Here is a 22,238-nt window from a genome sequence, read left to right on the forward strand (position 1 = left end):
TTATTTCGGGAACGTGGCAGTGACGCTAATAGAATGTGAAGTGAAAGCGAGGTTGTAAATACATTTATTGTATAATTTTTAATTATTTCTTTTTGTTTTTAAATGACAATAACGAAATTGTTACATTACTGTATTGTTCACAGATTAAATATACTATAATTTCTGAGATATAATGTTAAATTATAAGAAACATATCTTATGCAAGTAATTTTATTAAAAAATTAAGCAATGTAGGATTAAGAAATCAAGTTGCTTTCTACAAAAGAGTAGTGAAGTTGCATCAACTTATCTTAATATTAACAGTCTTAATTTTATGAAGAATTCGCTGATTACTCAAATTGGAGAAAGGAGATTGATGTAAGAAGAGTGTGATGGAATGGAAAGTTGTACATCTATAGATGTGCCCATATACATATACAATTTATATATATATATATATATATATATATATATATATACAATTTATGTATATATATATAAATTGTATATGTATATGGGCACATCTATAGATGTACAACTCTCCATTCCATCACACTCTTCTTACATCAATCTCCTTTCTCCAATTTGAGTAATCAGCGAATTCTTCATAAAATTAAGACTGTTAATATTAAGATAAGTTGATGCAATTTCACTACTCTTTTGTAGAAAGCAATTGATTTCATAATCCTACATTGCTTAATTTTTAAATAAAATTACTTGCATAAGATATGTTTCTTATAATTTAACATTATATCTCAGAAATTATAAAAAATCGGGAAAACTTAATATTGGCAATTTACCCTCTTTCTTTTCTGTATATATGTATAAATGTACGTATGTATATGTGTAAATGTATCTACGTATATACAATGCCACTCAAAATTTATCTATCCTGATTTTTGTATGTATTTTTTTGTGTTTATATTTCAATCTAATTTTATTATATTTTCTTTAATTTTTCTTACTTTTGAAGAATTTGTTTTTAGCAGATTTTATATAGAAAAAAAAGTCATAAAAATACGAACTATATAGGTTTTTACTTTTTTAATTATTTAAGTAGATCATATTTTTATTACTATTAATAGTGCGTAATATTTAGTTTTTGAGAAATAAGGAAATGTTGCTTTAGTAAATCTACATATATCAATATCGATGGCTTTCTTATATATTTATATGCAATTTTTATATTAAAATAAGATAAAACTGACATTAAAGAGAGGTAGTCCCGATAACTTTCACCTTGACATATGTTATCAAGGTCACCTTTGTGAATGATCTTCAGAAGGTTTTAGTCGTATATTTTATTAAAAAATTATTAACAAAAGAGTTGGAAAATATAATAGTTATTTAAAGTATTAAAAGGCATAAATGACTAATGTATATGTGGATATACACCGGTCAAAAAAATTATCGCAACATTCAATTATATAAAAAATTATCTCCACAAAAAATTGTATTTAAAAACTTTTTTATTTTAAAGGGTAAAATCTCAATTTTAAAAAACTTTTGTTCAATTTTGATATTATCCATTTCCCCTCCCGCTATCTTTTTAAAAGTAAAGACGTGTTTTTTCGTAAAAAAAAAGATTAGATAGTTTGACGATCTCTACGGAGTGAAATAAATTATTTTCGCAAATATAATTATAACTATCATAAAATATGGACTTTTCTTTGCAAATTGAAAAAAATTAAAGACCGTATGATCCTTTCCGCGGAGTTACGGCGTATCAAAGTTAATTTAGGCCCGGTTCCACAACTCACGGTTAAATTAACTGGACGATTATTCCATTGGAATTGACCAATCGTATTTGTTAATTTTGCTTAACGACAAATACGATTGGTCAATTCCAATGGAATAATCGGCCAGTTAATTTAACCGTGAGTTGTGGAACCGGGCCTTAGAGTTTAAGGTCAAGGTCATCGGAGCTGCCTAAACGTCAGTTTTATCTAAAATAAAATACATTGTTATAATTATTATCCCAAGTAACACGTAAAGCTGCAAAACGATAACGTTCTTACAGTTTAAATCACAGCATTTTTGTCTAGCACAGTTACTGCCACAACATTATTGCAACGTTTTGACAATGTTGTAGCAGCAAAAATGGGACAACATTTTTAGGTTTTAAACATGTTGTTGCTGCTATTTGGCTGTACAGCTATGTTGCTATAAAAAAGTTATAATAACTTCTTTGCAGCAAAATAGCTGTACAGCCAAATAGCAGCAACAACATATTTGCAGCCGTTTTACAGCTATACATTCGCTATTTTAGTAAATAAATTAATAAGGCATAAAAATAATTTAATAAATAAATGTTCTGAATATATAAATTAAGATTTAAAAATATAAATTGATTAAATTAAATTTTAATTTTAAAATTATGTTTAAAAAATTTTAAAAATTATCTATTCAACTGGGATTGAACTTGGAATCTTCGCCTTATTAAATTGAGATAAAAAAATTAATGTATATTATTAATAACTGTAAATTACTACAAATTATACTATACAAATAATAATATTAACGCAAACGCAAATTTCTAAGTACGCTAATTACAGAACTACACACAGAGCCTTAAGTACTAATTTTCGAGTCTTATAAATAACGTGCATGGATTTGCTTAACCATCGCTGATACATGCTAGCTGTAATATAAAATTGATAGTCATGCTACTTTTTATTTTCGCTTTAGAATACAAATTACAGCCAAATTGCAGCTATTTTGGTTATAATTTAGCTTTTACCAATGAACATGCTAATCGTGCGCAAGCGTGATAAAGTTGATAAACGTCTCATGTGCCACTCTCACTACGTCTCACATGGCGTACATGTAAACACGCCAATCATAGCATAACCTTCAAAAATTGATTTTTGCTGTGCAATAATCTACCGCTTATATTAGCTGCAACAGAAAAAAAGTGATTAGTATAACCTCCCAGCTTTGTTTACAGGTATTTGGCAGCAAATGATATTTTGCTGGATGTTTAGCTGCGAAAGCGCTATAACAGCTAATAAGAAAGTCAAAATACTGCAACAGCTATTTCAGCTATTTTGATAGCTACCCAGATAGCACACGGACGTCCTTAGGACGTCCTCAGGACGTCCAGGACGGACTTCGTGGATATCCTGAGGACATCCTGATTTTATCCCGGGACGTCCTCAGGACATCCTGAGGAATAGCAAACGAGCGCCACTTTTTAGTCCTCAGGACATCCTGAGGACAGTCCATCGGACATCCTGAGAACAGTCCATCGGATGTTCTAAGGATATCATAGGATTTCCTCAGGACATCCTCAGGAATAGCAAACAATGACCACTTTTTGTCAGATTTTTTAGATTTTTTTTTTTTTAGGATTTTTGATAAATGTATCGATTTTTTGTAAGAATTGAAACGTTTCTCAGAAAAATTTAAAAAATAAAAAATTCCGATTAATTAAAAAAATTTTTAAATATTTCTAAGTATTTTTAACAGTTTTTGAGAATTGAAAAAAAACTTTAACAAAAAATTAAAAGTTCAAATTATCTCTACAATAATTTTGTAAGAGGAAGAAGAGACTATACATGTTTCAGCGACAGTTGTACCTGTTAAGTAGACAGTTGTACATGTTTAATCTCTGTACCCGAGAAAACGGTCACCCATCCAAGTATCAACCATCGCCGACGATGCTTGACTTCGAAGACCATACGCTTCCTAACGCTTCGTGATGATCCATGAGAATTTCTTGTTTATGCATACATATTTGTTATAGATCATTACAGTAGATGTTGTCAGAAGGATGAAACATATATAGTTAACTTATATTTTTATAAATAAATATAAAGTTTTACAGTTTTTTAAAATCATTTTTACATATGCGCGCGAAATAGCATGTGGAATAACTTATTTAAAAAACTGTTTTTGCGCCGTTTGTATAAAATAAAATAAAAAAATTATTTAATGTCATCTTTTATAATTTTTTAGTATTGCTAATATGCCATATTGTTTCAATAAATGTAGACATTCAATCTGACTTTGAAGTCAACATTTTTACACATTTGATTTTGCAATACATTCTAGAAATACGTACGATATTCAAAGATTTCTCACTTACTATATTAATTTACCCGTCTTTTTCAAAAATTACTATACGTCCAGGATGTCCCTGAATACTATTTTAGGATGTCCTGAGGACGTTCGTAGGATGTCCTGAGGACTCTCTTAGAACGTCCTGAGAACTTTCAGAGTATCATATTCTTAGAACATTCTAGGCTATCTAAAATGTCTGGTATTTATACAGTCATTATATTTAGTTTATTTTCAGACATTTTGTAGCTAATGAAACTCTTTATACAATATTTTAAGAATAACGTTTTCAGCTAGAATACATATATCCTCAGGACATCCCAAGGATGTCCTCAAGACATGAGTAAAATTTCAATTTATATTAATACTATTACAGAATTTAACATTCTAAACTTACTTCAAAAGTCAAATTTATACATAAAATATTTACAATAATACAACTATTATATCCTGACAAGATCCCAGGACATCCCGGGACATATTCAGGATGATCCTGAGGACGTCCTGTGCTATCTGGGTATGAAGTCGTTGTGACAGAAACTAAAAAAGCAAAATATAGCCACAGCTATTTTAATAATATATTATACATTAATATATTATATTAGAAAATGTAAATATTATAAACAAGAAAGCGTAGCCATTTTAAAGGATGGCACAGTCTTAGTGGGTTCAAATTTAATACAGCTCGAGGTTAGTTCATAGTAAAGGTGATGTAAAAATAATTGTAAATGTTATTGTGTCGCTTTCGAGTTACACAGCGAACAGACAGACACACTAAACAAATTTATTATAATAGATATGTGTAATATGTGTATATATACGTTTTGCAAAACGTACAATTTTTATAATTAAAATTTTTATAATTGTAAAAATACATAAATCGTAATCCAATACCCAGTGAGCAAAATGTTATAAAAAAGAGTTCTTTAAGTACTCAGGTTTGAGAGTTGGACATCTAACAACGCCATCTTGAAGATAACATACTGATGACAATAAGTCCTCTAATGCGTCGATTTTAGAGAGAAAAAAGACCGCATATAAATGACATCTAAAAAACGTCATATAAATGACATCTAAAAGAATACTATAATTTGACTTCTTAAAATTGTCTAAAAAATGTTAATATTGAGAATTGTACTATTTTTTCCTTTTTAATTATATTACAATGTTATTAATAATAAATTCATAAATTATTATATATATAAACTTTATTTTTTTAATTATAAAATAACGCGTACATGTTTATATAAATATTATTATATATAATAAACTATATAATTATATATAACAAATTATATTCTTATCACATTTGAATGATTTTTTCTCATCTCGTGTTTCTCATATGTATATTTGGTCGCAAGTGTATGTATTCTTAAAAATGAAAAGTTTATAAAAGATTGAAAATAAACAAAAAAGTAACACTAAATAAATAATACTAAATCATCTAGCTTAGAGTACAAATTGACGACTATAAAATGCTTCCCCCCCTCCTCTTTAGTTTTTTATTCAAAATTATCTGCATAATCTAAATTATTATATTAATCAGGGTATCAATCATGTAATTTTTTCCCTAGGGCGAAAATGTGAAAAATGAAAAGTTTCAAGTTACCATCTCTTTCTATTCAACACCAATAGAAAGAGATAGTTACATGAAACTTTTCACTTTTCACGTTTCCGCCTTAAGGAAAAAGTTACATGATTGCTGCCCAGTTTAACTTTGAGAGGAAAAAATGCAGAATGTGTACGAAATACATTAAAATGCACTTCAACTGATACTTTGGCTTATCAAATGTCATGAACAGGCTAAAAAATGCTATCTAGTAGCGTTATTATTTTTTAAAAAATTAATAACGCTATTAAATTATAAACAAATAATAATATAATACTATTTGTAAATTTTTAATATCAAATATAATATAATAAAAAAATATCTATTCCGTTATTACTTCTGTTTTTTTCCCCTTCGTACACATTCTGCAGTTTTTTCCTCCCAAAATTGAACTGAGTAATTTATATTATGTAGATAATATTGAATGAGAAACTAAAGAGAGAAAAGCATTTTATAGTTGTCAATTTATACTCAAGATAATTTAGTATTATTCGCATATTATTATTATGCGCGACTTATAATACTATAATAACAAAACAAATTCTTCTGTGATATGGCGCGAACGGTTACATATTTCTTCGTGATTCATGACGTTTTCTTTCTTGAGTTATTCGATCGCCAGCATGCTGTAGCCAGCTTTTGATGACATTTTGAACCAAATGCGAAGAAGAAGTATTGTTTCCACTGATGATTATTTCTAAAAAAATTAGATTAATTTTGTAATAAAAATTAAAATTATAGTCATATAGTAATATATTTAATTTTATATGCATTGTCACGACTTTTCCTGACCGGGAAAGCCGCGAGCAAAAAGCAGCGAGACCGATAGGGTAACCGGTACCCCCGATGCCGTGTTTGTCGCGCTCGAATCTCGGCCACACGTTATCACGAAAATTGTTGGGCGCCAGACGCGCTCGACGACGCGTCAATTCGCGAAAATCGTTACGCCAAGGTGTCCTCGATCCTCGCGCGACAATCTCGACCAGCTCTGCCTAACGGTAGAGGGGCGGGGTGAATCGTAAGGGAGCAGGCGAATGCGGTAACACGAAGTGGCGGACGACACACCAGAAAAATAGACTCCGAACGTAACGAACTTTATTAAAATGAATAGTCAGACAGAGACAATAATATCACGGGGCGCGGCAGGCGGCGTTCCGACAAGGCGGCGCCCCGGCGCGAATCAAACCAAACAGAAACGCGAACGATACGCGGGAAGCTCCCGCGGTAGGCACGCGGCCGACAAGGACAGACGATGGAATCTTCCGCGCACATGAATTTCGGACGTTCGAACGTGCCGACACTCCCGGCAACTAGAGAACGCGACCGCGTGTCTCGCGGGGGTCACACAATAATCGCCGGCCGCTACCGCACTACACACCGTCGCGAAACCGGAAGTCCCGTCCACCCACTACTCGCGACGCGATACTCGCTCGCGCGAGGGCTTTGCGGCGTGCACGGTCGAGGGGAATCTCCGACGGAACCCACGCGTCCTCACGATCGTCCTCCCCGTGGCTCGGCGCTTCGGCGTCCCGCCCGCTTGCATCCGATATATCCCCAATTACTGACACGAACGTATGACCGCCCTGCGGTCCACGCGAGTCACGCACCAACACAAAAACGGATGCAGAACGGGCCCGGGAACACCTCGCCGGCCGGCAACCGCTCACACTAAGTTATCTTGGCTGGCCACCTCACCGATAACGTCCAGGGCGTCCTCCCTCGTCTCTCGGCTCGTCCTCTGGCTCTCGCAATGGCCCAGCACGCGCCACACCGATAACTTTGGTCTCTCGAGACACGACCCGCAACTTAACGGCTGAACCGCTCGCACGCAAAAGCGGGGTGGATCGCGGCAGTGGTGCAAGATTTAGTCCGCTAGCACCTCGGGTACTCTCGGGGCACCTCGGGTGCTCCCGGAGCACCGAGTCGGCCGCGTTCATGCCTCGGCTTTCGGGCCGGCTCGGCCGTTCTCGCCGCGTCTGCCACTACTCGGATATTAAAGAGAGAGAGACATCCGTCTCTTTTTCTCCAAGGCTGCCACGAAAACGTGCGTTCGCGGGCACGTTGATGCTCGACGAAAGCATTTATGCTCGCCCTCCCCTCGCTCGTCCCCCGCTCATCTCAAGCGTGGACGTTAAGCAGATTAATTGATATCTATCATCGATATCATTAATCATATTATTTATTATTATTTGTTATTTAATTTTTTACTATTAATGTAATTTATTGTCTTTAAAATTATAATAAAATTAATTTCAATAAAAATATAAATTAAATAATAAAATTTGTAATAATTTATTAAATACACAAATAAAAAAGAGCTGACGAGTTAGCAAAAGATTAATGAAAAAAATTTAAATTATTTAAGTGGCTTCCACGCCACCCATGAGGTGCCACTATATAGCGCGTTAGGTTTTTTTACGTGGACCTTCGCCAGTAGCCCTATTATACCACATTTAATTTATTGAAATTTTTAACACATCTATTTATAGATGTGAGGTCTAGCATACCAGACTAATTTTTAATTGTTACTTAAACACACCTATTATTTATAGATGTAAAGTCTAGCTTACCAGACCTGTTTAATGCTTTAACACATCAATTATTTATAGATGTGAGGTCTAGCATACCAGACTAGTTTTAAATTGTTACTTAAACACATCTATTATTTATAGATGTAAAGTCTAGCTTACCAGACCTGTTTAATGCTTTAACACATCAATTATTTATAGATGTGAGGTCTAGCATACCAGACTAGTTTTAAATTGTTACTTAAACACATCTATTATTTATAGATGTAAAGTCTAGCTTACCAGACCTGTTTAATGCTTTAACACATCAATTATTTATAGATGTGAGGTCTAGCATACCAGACTAGTTTTAAATTGTTACTTAAACACATCTATTATTTATAGATGTAAAGTCTAGCTTACCAGACCTGTTTAATGCTTTAACACATCAATTATTTATAGATGTGAGGTCTAGCATGCCAGACTAGTTTTTAATTGTTGCTTAAACACATCTATTATTTATAGATGTAAAGTCTAGCTTACCAGACCTGTTTAATGCTTTAACACATCAATTATTTATAGATGTGAGGTCTAGCATGCCAGACTAGTTTTTAATTGTTGCTTAAACACATCTATTATTTATAGATGTAAAGTCTAGCTTACCAGACCTGTTTAATGCTTTAACACATCAATTATTTATAGATGTGAGGTCTAGCATGCCAGACTAGTTTTTAATTGTTACTTAAACACACCTATTATTTATAGATGTATGTAAAGTCTAGCTTACCAGACCTGTTTAATAGAAAAATAAATTTAAAACATTTTTAAACATTATTATTGTATATTATTAGAAGTGGAAGGTTGATGAATCTCATTATCATCATCATCATCATTATCACTATCTGCAGCATATAATGTTAAATGACATTTTGCTCTTTTAGGACATGTATAATATAATTGATTAGATGACATTAAAGCTATATGCTTCTCATTAATTTTTATATCTAGAGCAGTTTCTTTTCTCGCTTTCAATGCTGATTTTATAACACAAGTAGCATTGACTACTTCAGACGAAAGTTTATTTCGTTTTTTTGTTTTTAAGTCTGGCAGAAAGGAAAAGATTCTTTCTGAGTCGGCATTTGAATTTGGCAGTGATCTAACAGCATTCAAAAGAGATTTTAAATTGGGAAATTGATCACTGCGTTGAAAAATTTTTTTCCACATTTCATCCAAATTTAACATTATAAAATTATCTTTTTCTATTTCTGTAAAATTTTGATGTAAAGCAAACCATTCTTTTTTTAATCCGTTATCATCAAACCCGCTAAAAGTTTTAGCAATGAAAGAAACATCATTAAATGATGTTTGTCTATTAGGATCACGTAATGCTGTCTCTGCTTCAAAAACTTTTAATTTGGACAAGAATGGATCATTTATTGGTAGTTTTTTAGAAATTTCTTGAGCAGCAGTAATGTAAAATTGCAAACAGTTCTGTCGAACATTTGCAACTACATCTACGTGTCCTTCTGTAATCAATCCATCAAGATATTTTTCACATTCAGTTCCTAAATATATTTCGTTTAATGATTTTTGATGTTCTATATTTGAAAAATCAAAATTAATATTTACATAATTTAAAAACTCTGTTTTTAAAAAAGGTTTACAAATCATGGTTAGGAACTGAAGTGATTTAGGTTGTAATAGATGTATTCTTGTTTCCAATGCTTGAAAGAAAGTGTTAAACGTATTAAAAAAATGTAAAATATGTTTTAAAAATAATAAGTATGCTTTTACATCAAATTTTTGCATAATATCTAATAAATATTCGCCAGTCTTTGTCTTTTCATTAATAACAGTTTCTTGTAAAAAAAGCTTGATAGTATCCCAATATTCTAAAAGTCTCTCAATACACAAATGCCGAGAAAGCCATCGTGTATCGGATAACTTTAGAATTTTGCGGTTTGTTTCCTGAAAACATTCACAAAATTCTTGAAAAATAGCAGATCGCTTGGGACTATTGTTAATAAAAGTTGCTATTTTTTTAATAAATTCCTCGCAATAGTTTGGAATCTTACTGCATGCAGCATGTGCAACTAACGCGGCGGAATGACATGGGCAAGACAATGTTAAAACATTTTTACAAATGTTCCCAAGCTTAGTTTTAAAAGATGAATTTTTGCCTGTCATTACAGATGCATTATCACATGATAAGGCAACAATGTTTAGAAATGGAATTTGTAGTTTATACATTACATTTCTAAATGCCTCAAATAACTTTTCCGCGTTGCTATTTCTTGCATCAATATCAATTAATTTGACTAATTGCGAGCGAACATCTAATGTTTCAGGATCAACATACCGACTATGAAACGTCATCCATTTGTTATTAGTAATATCAGACGTTTCATCAATAAAAATGGTAAATTTATTATTTTGAAGAATGTCAACAACACGATCGGTTTCAACTGGACATAACACGTTTGAAATTATTTTATTACATTTAGTCCGACTCATACTCATAGCTTCTAATACTTTAGAATCTTTTCCTATCTGTTGAAAAAACGAGAGAATATCTTTTGCAGTTTGATGAGAAATATTTTTGTCGGCGATAAACGCAGCATATTTAATTTCTGCTTCTTTCTTTCGCTCATCAAACGACAAAAGTGACTCGTCTGTAATGTTAATATCTTGGTCTGTTTTCTTTCTTTCTTTATTTATATCTGTAGTAATTTTTAAATGTGTTATAGAATCTGCATGACGATAAATGTGCCATAAACTAGCATCCATGTATTTTTTGCAAAATTCGCAAAAAAATAAGGTTTTATCATGCGATGCTTCGCGTAACCATGGTTTAAATATTTCAATATCTAACCATTCTTGTCGGAATTTTTGTTTTGTCTGAGAAATACGTTTCTTTACATCGTCATTTTTTGATAAAGAAAATTTAGTTTTTTGCAGATTTTCTTTGTGACATGTAGAATTTGCATGTCTTGAAATACGTGTATTACAAGAAAAATTTTTCTTACATATGGTACAATGAAAAAGATTATCATTTAACGCTACTTTACGTATCCAAAATTTATATTCATTGTCGCTAAGCCAAGCTTCTTGAAAGCTTCGCTTATTTTTCTTCTCTAATGGTTCGCACATTTTGATAGACAATAGAAAAGAAACCAAACAAAGAATCAACGAAAGGAAAAGAATTAAAAAAAGGAGAATAAATAACGGAAAAATATATAAAAGTTTCTCTTATTTACAATCGAAACTTTCAACTCGAACTCAACTTTCTCAATGTAACGTTATTAACAAAATGTACTTACGTTCAAAACGTTAACGTTAACGTTATAAAAAGAAAATATTACCAAAACACCGTGAAATAAAATAACACAAACAAATCACGATCTCGTGCTATCTGCACAATAGTCAAACGACAAATGAGACTCGCACTCACACAATCAAGAACCAGCCGCGCGACGCTCAGCGCAGCACATGTACGCGATTCTCAATTGTTTATCATAGCGTTGCCGTTTTGCTCACTTGGGAAGCGACTACCATGGCAGACGGTGTGTCCCGTGAGTAATGAATTAATTTATTATTCTTTTTTCTGCGTTCTAATGAAATTTACTTTTATATTATATTGTACATTTTCTTATATTACTAGAATCCGAGGAAGCTGCTTCGATGCAGCAGTTGTTGCAACAGCTGCTACAGCAGCAGCAGCAGCAACAACAACAGCAGCAGCAACAACAACAAGAACAGCAGCAGCAACAACAACAACAGCGACAACATCAAGAGGAAATGCAACGAGCGTTGCAGTTCCTCTTTGATGAGCTGCACAAGCAGCAGCAGCAGCAACAGCCGCAGCCGCAACAGCCGCAGCCGCAACAGCCGCAGCCGGAACAGCCGCAACAGCCGCAGCCGCAGGAGATGCAGCCACAGCCGCAGCCGCAGCAGCTACGGCCAAAACGTAAAGTATTTTACATTATTTCTTATTAATATAAAAAATTATTTTATTTTAATAACATATTTATTTATTTTTAGGAAAAAAAAGAGGTGCCGGCCGCGCGCGGGCCCGCTGGCGAGCCCAGCGGGGCTTTTGGGGTGCTGGCCGAGGCGGTGACCGAGGTGGCAACGATCGAGGTGGCGGCCAAGGTAGCGGCCGAGGTGGCGGCCGAGGTGGCGGCCGTGGTGGCGGCCGAGGTGGTGGCCGAGGTGGTGGCCGAGGTGGTGGCCGAGGTGGTGGCCCCACATACATATACAACTACAAATATTACAACATATCGTAAAAATAAATATTATAAAAAATACTTTAAATCTTTTAAATATCTTTTATTCCTTTCATTATTCCTTTCCTTTATATAAATTAAATGTGGTATAATAAGGCTACTGGCGAAGGTCCACGTAAAAAAACCTAACGCGCTATTAGTGGCACCTCATGGGTGGCGTGGAAGCCACTTAAATAATTAAATAAAGCATTAAACAGGTCTGGTAAGCTAGACTTTACATCTATAAATAATAGATGTGTTTAAGCAACAATTAAAAACTAGTCTGGCATGCTAGACCTCACATCTATAAATAATTGATGTGTTAAAGCATTAAACAGGTCTGGTAAGCTAGACTTTACATCTATAAATAATAGATGTGTTTAAGCAACAATTAAAAACTAGTCTGGCATGCTAGACCTCACATCTATAAATAATTGATGTGTTAAAGCATTAAACAGGTCTGGTAAGCTAGACTTTACATCTATAAATAATAGATGTGTTTAAGCAACAATTAAAAACTAGTCTGGCATGCTAGACCTCACATCTATAAATAATTGATGTGTTAAAGCATTAAACAGGTCTGGTAAGCTAGACTTTACATCTATAAATAATAGATGTGTTTAAGTAACAATTTAAAACTAGTCTGGTATGCTAGACCTCACATCTATAAATAATTGATGTGTTAAAGCATTAAACAGGTCTGGTAAGCTAGACTTTACATCTATAAATAATAGATGTGTTTAAGTAACAATTTAAAACTAGTCTGGTATGCTAGACCTCACATCTATAAATAATTGATGTGTTAAAGCATTAAACAGGTCTGGTAAGCTAGACTTTACATCTATAAATAATAGGTGTGTTTAAGTAACAATTAAAAATTAGTCTGGTATGCTAGACCTCACATCTATAAATAGATGTGTTAAAAATTTCAATAAATTAAATGTGGTATAATAGGGCTACTGGCGAAGGTCCACGTAAAAAAACCTAACGCGCTATATAGTGGCACCTCATGGGTGGCGTGGAAGCCACTTAAATAATTTAAATTTTTTTCATTAATCTTTTGCTAACTCGTCAGCTCTTTTTTATTTGTGTATTTAATAAATTATTACAAATTTTATTATTTAATTTATATTTTTATTGAAATTAATTTTATTATAATTTTAAAGACAATAAATTACATTAATAGTAAAAAATTAAATAACAAATAATAATAAATAATATGATTAATGATATCGATGATAGATATCAATTAATCTGCTTAACGTCCACGCTTGAGATGAGCGGGGGACGAGCGAGGGGAGGGCGAGCATAAATGCTTTCGTCGAGCATCAACGTGCCCGCGAACGCACGTTTTCGTGGCAGCCTTGGAGAAAAAGAGACGGATGTCTCTCTCTCTTTAATATCCGAGTAGTGGCAGACGCGGCGAGAACGGCCGAGCCGGCCCGAAAGCCGAGGCATGAACGCGGCCGACTCGGTGCTCCGGGAGCACCCGAGGTGCCCCGAGAGTACCCGAGGTGCTAGCGGACTAAATCTTGCACCACTGGATCGCGGTCGATCCCGGATCGACGCCGCGACCCCCCGTCCAGTCATGCGCATTGTTTCCGCGCCGCGACCCAATTGCTGCAAGGCACGCAGTCCTGCGTACGCAGGGAGGTGCGCGCCGTAATCCTTCCGGGGGCCTCGCAGGCCCCCGCGAAATTTTCTTTCACCCGCTGGGCCATTTCCCGAGCCGGGGCAGCGCACACGGGGACCTCCGGTCCTCGTGAGAGGACTTGACGCCTCCCTCGACGCGTTTGGTCCCATCCGGGCTCCTCCACAGCCCTCCGGGACGTCCTGTCGTGGTGTTGGCGGGCACCGCCGCTTTAGGCTCCGGCCGTGGCTTTCCCGGGCCACGCCGAGTTCCCGTGCGGGCCGCGTGCTCGTCTCTCCCGGGCACCGGTAGCGTCCTTCCTTCTTCCTCGCATCGCCGTCGCTCATTCTCCTCCTCTCTCGCTCTCTCGCCGAATTCCATCGAGAGACGGCCGCCGCGTATCGAAATCAAAAATATAAGAAATTAATACTACCCAGCAAACACAAAGTTACATGTAACGTGCTTGTTAGTTGTAATTTCCCACTCAATAATATAATTGCAATATAACACACGTGTTATATTAGAATTACATTGTTGAGTGGGAAATTACAACTAACAAGCACGTTACATGTAACTTTGTGTTTGCTGGGTACGCTCGCTAGATCTGTCGCGGTTCCCCATGGAGATCCCCTCTCGCCTCTCGCCTATTTTCCCCGTACGGCGCGAATTCGCAGCCTGTGACGGGGGAGGAACGCTGCTACCCGTGGCAGCTGAGCTACCACGTCACAGCATGTATGTATATAATTATTCAATTATATATTTTTGACAGAAATACTCAATGAAAAACTAATGTAAAGCATATATCAAGGTAGAATCAATACCCATACAGCACAGAAAGATTGCAGCAACATTGTGGCAACATTTCAACGCAAGATTGCAATATTGCATAAACGTTGTGAAATGTTGCTGCAAGGTCGCTGCAAGATTGCAGCAATGGTAAAATGTCCGCTTTTAGAAATATTGTTACGTAATATTTTAGCAATATTGCAGTAAAATATGTATGCAATATTATTCAGAAAAAGATTATTCAAAATAATTCATCTAATTTTAAATAACTATTTTGAATTTAACAAATACAGAGTGATTAGTGAAACTTCAACCAAAAGATAAACTTTGCAAGTTTTGTCTTTTATCTTATATAAGTACATTATAAGATGAGAGAGACAAAACTTACAAAATTTATCTTTTGGTTGACGTAATCACTCTGTTGTTAAATTCAAAATATAGTTAGAATTAATCGGATGATCGTTTGGTTGATGTCACTATAATCACTCTGTATTTGTTAAATTAAAAAATACAGTTATTTAAAATAATTTTGAATAACCTTGTACTCTGTTATACACAAATCTACATAATAATAGTTTTACACACAAATTAAAACTACTCCAGAATGAATGTATCTCCATAGATGAAAAATTTTTAATAATATAGAACGATCACTTTTACATTATTTTTGAAAAGTTACTGTAATATATTTATTCAAACTGTATTGAATATTAATTTTATCTATTTTCACTATTTTAATAATATTTTAAAATGTTGCTGCATCATTGCTGAAGTAATATTGTAAAATAATGTCTTTGCAATATCTCTAAAGCATTACATCGCAATATGCAATGTTGCAACGTTGCAGCAATGTTGCTGCAAGCTTTTGTGCTGTATGGGTAAATTTATTATTTTCCATAGAAACATCCAGGCTGTTTTGATATTCGCTGATAGTAAAATGTTATACGTGATATAAAATTAAAAACTATAATTTTCCAGTGCTATCAGTGAATATCAGAATGCAGTCATAATGTGAAACATGTACTAAGGGCTAATTGATGTGGAATTTATTTTGTAGCACTGCAAGTACCACATCAATTACCAGTAATGTAATTATACATTCTCCTTGATATGTACTCTACATTTTACACTATTTCTGTCAAAAATGTATTATATAATTAAATTATTACTAAAGATTTGCACACAAACTTAAACATAACATGACATATGTGCTGCTGGCAAATGGCACCTAGCTTTTTAATAATGTTTTAAAAAGTCACTGACAATTGTCATGTTATGTACAAGTCTGACATATTTAGAGCCACTTGCACCAAACTGTGATTAATCTAATCGTTGATTATTCCATTGGAATTGACCAATTGAATTTGTTGTTAACCAAAATTAACAAATGCAAATTTAATCAACAGAGTTTGGTGCAAGTGGCCCTTAAAAGTAATAAAACACATAACAAAAATACCTATAATGATGTCAACAAATTTCATGCCTCTTGTTTGGATAGTATTTTTTTGTCCTGTCCATGACGTTTGATAAGCCAAAGTGTCAGTCAAAGTGCATTTTAATGCATTTCGTACATGTTGTTCTGCATTCTTCCCTGCCAAAGTGGAAATTATTTTTTTCTATAAAAAAAGTATTACATATATTTTTGTAATTGCTAAGAGTGGCTGTACACTATGCGCGAATATTCGTGATTCATTTATTATTTATGAAGAGTGTGTATAGAAGATTCATGACGAATTCATCGAGAATTTTTTGTTTCAGATGTATACGAATCAAAAATTGAATACGTGCATAATATAGCACCTAAGATTTACTTACATATTAGAGCAAAGATACACGATCTTGTGATATTAATTTATTAAATTCTTCTAGCGCTCGAGGTGTTGCAATTGGCAGATTCAAATTTGTAGTATTCTCTTGTATGGAAGAAGGATGTTCACTCAGCAACAGTTGTTGGATTGTAATTAACATTTGCATTATTTTCTTAATGTCATTCTGGCAAGCTTCTATTTAGAAAAATAACAATATATGTATATACTCCGTATTAAAGCTTATATAAATAATAAATAATTATTTATATAAGCTTTAATTATATAAATAATAAAAAAACTGTTTTGTCTGTTCTGGGTCTACTCGGAGCAAATCCAAGCAGACCACGTACTTTAATAGGTTGGCGTCATCGGAATCAACCTATTAAAGTGCGTTGGTCTACTTGGATTTGCTCCGAGCAGACCCAGAACAGATAAAACAAACAATACTATAGAAAGAGGCAATAACTATATACTGCGACTGTAAAAAATAAAAATGCTTTAAATTCTTCAAGATTCACCATTTAGAAAGAAAAACGATATCATAAGATAGCAATTTCTGTAACATATAATGTTGTAATATTTTAGATAAATTTTTGTCCACTCATAGTTTAAAAAATATTCAAGGTAATAATAATTATTGCCTCTTATATATAAGTATCATCTGAAAACATATATGACATGTATTAAAATATAAATAATATACTTACTACAACACATTTTGTTATGAAATTCTTTCTTTCTAATTCTTTCTTCTTGTTGATTAGTCTCATTACATATTTGGGAATGTACTGGTACATCTATAAAAACTATACAAGTTATAATAAAATTAATAATAAATTAATGTAATAGATAATTAGGATAGAAAATAAGATAATTCACAATCAAAATAATAATATGTTTATAAATAATGTACAAAATATATTTTTTATTTTATATAAGTCCTTACGTAATGACATCTTTGAGGAAAATATATTAAAATATTAATTATAAATTAAAATAAAAATATATTATATTTATACTTTACAACAATTATAACCTATAACCTATAAACGTTAATATACATATTATAGGTTATTAACTTTTGTAATTTTTAATATAGCTTTTAATAGGTTTTAATATATATTTTAGGGCTAATTGTTCCAATTTATTGGAAAACTTTATTTGAGAAGTACATTTTCTATAATTTATTAATTTAGAAAAAAGATAAGAACAAATGCATATATGTTTACTTTTAATAAGTTGAAACAACAGGCCCTCAGTGTCTTACCTTTTATCGTTTTTAATTATTCCTCTCTTCTCTCCTTGCCAATTCCTAAAAACTTTCACAAAACTTCCACAAAATATCTACGAAACTTCCACAATTAAAAGTATTATTACTTTTTAGGATGTCTCACAGATCCAGGTTATATTTTTTAAGAAACATCTTGCAAGAGATAACTTACTGATATCATTTTTAAGAAAAATTAATGAGATCTTTTAAAAGTTCTCTTTAAGACCTCTTTTTTAAAGACTTTAGAGACATCTATAAATCGATATCATAAAGAGCTCTTTTAAAAGATATCTTGCAGAAAGATAACTTATTGATATCATTTTCAAGAAAAATTAATGAGGTCTTAAAAAAGTCCTCTTAAAGAATTTCTCCTCTCAATAATGCTCACTGGGTATTTATTAATTCTACCATGAATAAGTAAATCTTATAATTTACAGAGTATATATGCGCGCGCGTGTGTGTGTGTGGCATGTGTCGTGTGTGTCGTGTGTTTAAAATATTTTGAAGCCAAATATAAAAAAATATCATGTTTAGATTTACAATTATTATCAAATCATTAGTAATATTACTCACAAATAGTTACTATTCATGTAGTTACTATTCAATTACTGTTTAGTTAAGTAGTTATAAATAGTTATTATTCGGAACTATGCGCCAATAGTCGTAGTAACTATTCAATTGTTGTTCAGTTACGTTGTTACGATTAGTTACTATTTGAAACTATTCATCAATAGTCGTAGTTACTTTTCAATTACTCTTCGGTAACATAGTCACGAATAGTTACTATTCAGAACTATTCACCAACAATTGTAGTTACTATTCAATTACTATTTATGCACGTAGTCACCAATAGTTACTATTCAAGTTACTACAGAAATTGAATAGTAACTATAAAAATTTGAATAGTTCTTAATAGTTCTCAATAGTTCCTTTCCATACGGGATATATATAAAACATTATGCTAGTTACTTGCTAGTTTGAAGAAAAATGGCGGACGTGAAAATACCTACTTTTTTAGTGCTCTAGTACTACATTTCTAATAGATTTTCGCCTCACTTTTGGAGGCGAAATCAGGCTTAGTTTGGTCTCCTGGGTATCAATCATGTAACTTTTCCCCTAGGATGGAATGTGAAAAATAAAAAATTTCATGTGAACTTTAATGATTTCAGCGATTATGGGTGTTTACGATAATGGCTATCCGAGTAATTTTCTCTAGGACCGAAATATATGATAAGCACAACCATCTACTATCATCATGATTCGTGACAACTCAATGCTGTCCGGTATAGCCAAATCATCACGAGCAAGTTGCGAGTTGCGAGTTCCGTGAGTTTGTAGCAGGTAACCTAAAAAGTACGACATAAATAATTTGATTATTACAATTAAAAATAATCTGTTTTTAATGTATGATAAGATTATTAACTTTAAAATAGTAATTATATGTAACACAATCATGTATTTTTAAAGTATTGTCTAAAGTAATATCAGAGATTATTTTATTTACAAATATTTATTTTGTCTATCAAGTTTCTATCATAACGGTATTATTTCAAAACCTAATATAATATTTTAATTAAACATTGATTCTCAATAAATGTTATTATTTTTATTAACTAACATATATATTAGAAAAGTCATCTTTTATTAAACGGATGGTGTTAACACTTTGAAACAAATGAGATAAATTATGTAAAATTACTAAATAAATCATTATTAATAATATTTTTTAGATTACAAGTAAAATAAAAATTTAAGTATAAATATTTTTCTTTCTTGTAACAACTGTTAATGATAAGTTGCATGGTGTTATCATTATTTTAAAAAATCATATATCTTTATGTATAAATATTATGCATGAATATTTCACTAATGTGAAACTAATAATAATGTTTACAATAAATTTTTTTAATTTGTAATACAAGTGCATAGTAAATTAAGATATACTGTAAACAGAATAGATATGCGTTAGATATACGTTATAATAGAAACTTGATAGACAAATTAATAAATAAAATATTTGTAAATAAAATAATCTCTTTAATATTACTTTAAACAATACTTTAAAAATACATGATTGTGTTACATATAATTACTATTTTAAAGTTAATAATCTTATCATACATTAAAAACAGATTATTTTTAATTGTAATAATCAAATTATTTATGTCGTACTTTTTAGGTTACCTGCTACAAACTCACGGAACTCGCAACTCGCAACTTGCTCGTGATGATTTGGCTATACCGGACAGCATTGAGTTGTCACAAATCATGATGATAGTAGATGGTTGTGCTTATCATATATTTCGATCCTAGAGAAAATTACTCGGATAGCCATTCTCGTAAACACCCTATGTAACTTTTCGAATTGCTGAAATGTGAAATTTTTCACGTGAATGTTTTAGCCATTGTTGGCGAAAAGGCGAAAATTTAGTGAAGTTTAGTAATTTCAGTTTTTCTAACTGAATATGGCTATGTAGCTAGACTTTTCATTATCAATCAGCAAGAAAGGTATAACCTACTATAGCGATTTTTGGCGATCGTTTGGTACATGTACCGAATGGAGCCATTATTAGATTGAGTATATAATTCTATAAGAGTAATAAATTTTTAAATAAATTACGAAAGTAATTATGTAGTATATCAACACACACACACATATTTTTATTAATATAATATGTATATAATATGTATATTATATTAATAAAAATATGTGTGTGTGTGTGTGTTGATATACTACATAATTACTTTCGTAATATATTTACAAATTTATTACTCTTACCCAGTGAGAAACGATAATGAATTCGACATCAATTTGACGTCGAATCGACATCGAAATGATGATTTCGACGTCGAATCGATGTCGATTCGATGATTTCGACGTCGAATCGATGTCGATTCGATGTACTATTTCTCACTGGGTATAGAATTATATACTCGATCTAATAATGGCTCTGTTTGGTACATGTACCAAACGATCGCCAAAAATCGCCTTATATGACAGAATAATGAATGTAATGCTGTTAAATATTGAAAATTTATGGCAAATTTCTATAATATCAATATTTTTTATATCTATATAGATTAACAACATATTATTTCAATTTTCACTTTTCACGTATTTAGTTTTTGGCTACATAATCGCACAGGTTCCTAAAAAAGTTCACGTAAAATGAGAATGAGCGGAAAGTAAAAAGTGGAAAGTTTCACGTGAAGTTACATGATCGATGCCCAGGTTCTAGTCTTAATTCATACGTCCGACAAACTCGTCGTATAAAATCGGACAAATGTAAAGGGCCATCTACAATGGAGAGTCGTAAGCCGTAGCAGTAGTCGTAAAAAATGTCTTCACTTCGTATTGCTTTACTGTTTACAGCCTACAGCAGACATTGAGCCAATTCATTGCGTGCTTACGATGAGCGTTGGGGCATTCGGGATTAGTTTTTGGTCGCCTTTCTTTGATGGCCGGCTTGTATGTTATTGCTACGTCGTTTTTATTCTAGACAGCATTGCCGTAGTTTTAGTGCTATTACGGCTAAAATACTCCATTGTAGATGGCCCTTTATAGTATATCCACACAAACTTGCATAAGCGCATAAGCATATACATAAGAAAATTAATTAGTCTACAAGCACTTGCATAAAAAAATAGACCAATCGAATTCCTTAGCCCGGATCTACAATAGTGTAGTAAGCCTTAAGCCATAAGGAATTAACCAATCATATTCGATTATTCTTCTCATATTCGACTATAATTGGTCAATTTCTTATGGCATAAGGCTTACTACACTTATTGTAGATCCGGCCTTATGCATATGATTATGCGCTTATGCAAGTTCGTGTGGATATACCATTAGGCTACGGTCCACTTGACGCTACAAACGTTTCAAAGCATTCTTTGATTGGTCAATTCGTAAAAATCTTTGTTTCGATTGATCAATCAAACACTTCGAAGCATTTGTAGCATCAAGTGGACCGCAGCCTTAGCATAAGATCAATCCAGTGTAAACGTTTCCTAAATACAGTTTACTTCGGAGTGAATCGGAATTGGACGGCTGGATGTAAACTAGGTCATTGATAATTAATAAAGGTGGAAGCACATAAAATTACAGGAGCCATAAGGCAGAATGCAGAAGCCATAGCGCATGCGCTATAGTATTACATTTTGCCATGGACAGATAAAGTAATACCACAGCGCATGCGCTATGGCTTCTGCATCCTGCCTTATGGCTCCTGTAATTTTGGGTCTGTTCGCGTCACATGCCCCAACATGCTCCTATTCACCCCAACGCACTCCAATACGTTGATTCCGATGACGCCAACCTATTA

General features: G+C 33.0%; 2 protein-coding genes and 1 long non-coding RNA gene across 5 annotated transcripts; 1 reads left to right on the forward strand and 2 right to left on the reverse strand.

Annotated features, from left to right (window-relative positions):
• Positions 1 to 2,358: 2,358 nt before the first annotated feature.
• On the reverse strand, positions 2,359 to 18,387 carry LOC118646559. The gene is made up of 5 exons (XR_004964093.1): positions 17,911 to 18,387; positions 17,351 to 17,449; positions 16,651 to 16,838; positions 16,292 to 16,451; positions 2,359 to 2,877 (listed from the first exon to the last, which is right to left on the reverse strand). It is a non-coding gene; the product is annotated as an uncharacterized LOC118646559 (long non-coding RNA).
• LOC118646557 lies at positions 5,333 to 11,339 on the reverse strand. Of its 2 annotated transcripts, none has more exons than XR_004964091.1 (2): positions 7,343 to 11,339; positions 5,333 to 6,344 (listed from the first exon to the last, which is right to left on the reverse strand). XR_004964091.1 is itself a non-coding variant. In XM_036289699.1 (2 exons), exons 1-2 carry the CDS (start codon positions 7,582 to 7,584, stop codon positions 6,233 to 6,235), a joined length of 354 nt encoding a protein of 117 aa, XP_036145592.1. In that variant the 5' UTR covers positions 7,585 to 7,599; the 3' UTR covers positions 6,005 to 6,232. The 2 variants fall into 2 exon arrangements, 1 of the variants encoding a protein (XP_036145592.1); XM_036289699.1 differs by having other exon boundaries at positions 6,005 to 6,344; positions 7,343 to 7,599.
• LOC118646558 (putative cyclin-dependent serine/threonine-protein kinase DDB_G0272797/DDB_G0274007) lies at positions 11,803 to 13,171 on the forward strand. Of its 2 annotated transcripts, XR_004964092.1 has the most exons (3): positions 11,803 to 12,121; positions 12,196 to 12,637; positions 12,758 to 13,171. XR_004964092.1 is itself a non-coding variant. In XM_036289700.1 (2 exons), the coding sequence occupies exons 1-2, from the start codon at positions 11,836 to 11,838 to the stop codon at positions 12,438 to 12,440; spliced, it is 531 nt and encodes a 176-aa protein (XP_036145593.1). In that variant the 5' UTR covers positions 11,803 to 11,835; the 3' UTR covers positions 12,441 to 13,171. The 2 variants fall into 2 exon arrangements, 1 of the variants encoding a protein (XP_036145593.1); XM_036289700.1 differs by having other exon boundaries at positions 12,196 to 13,171.
• Positions 18,388 to 22,238: the final 3,851 nt, after the last annotated feature.

The sequence above is a fragment of the Monomorium pharaonis genome, chromosome 7 (genome assembly GCF_013373865.1).
Source record: "Monomorium pharaonis isolate MP-MQ-018 chromosome 7, ASM1337386v2, whole genome shotgun sequence".
Classification (NCBI taxonomy): domain Eukaryota; kingdom Metazoa; phylum Arthropoda; class Insecta; order Hymenoptera; family Formicidae; genus Monomorium; species Monomorium pharaonis.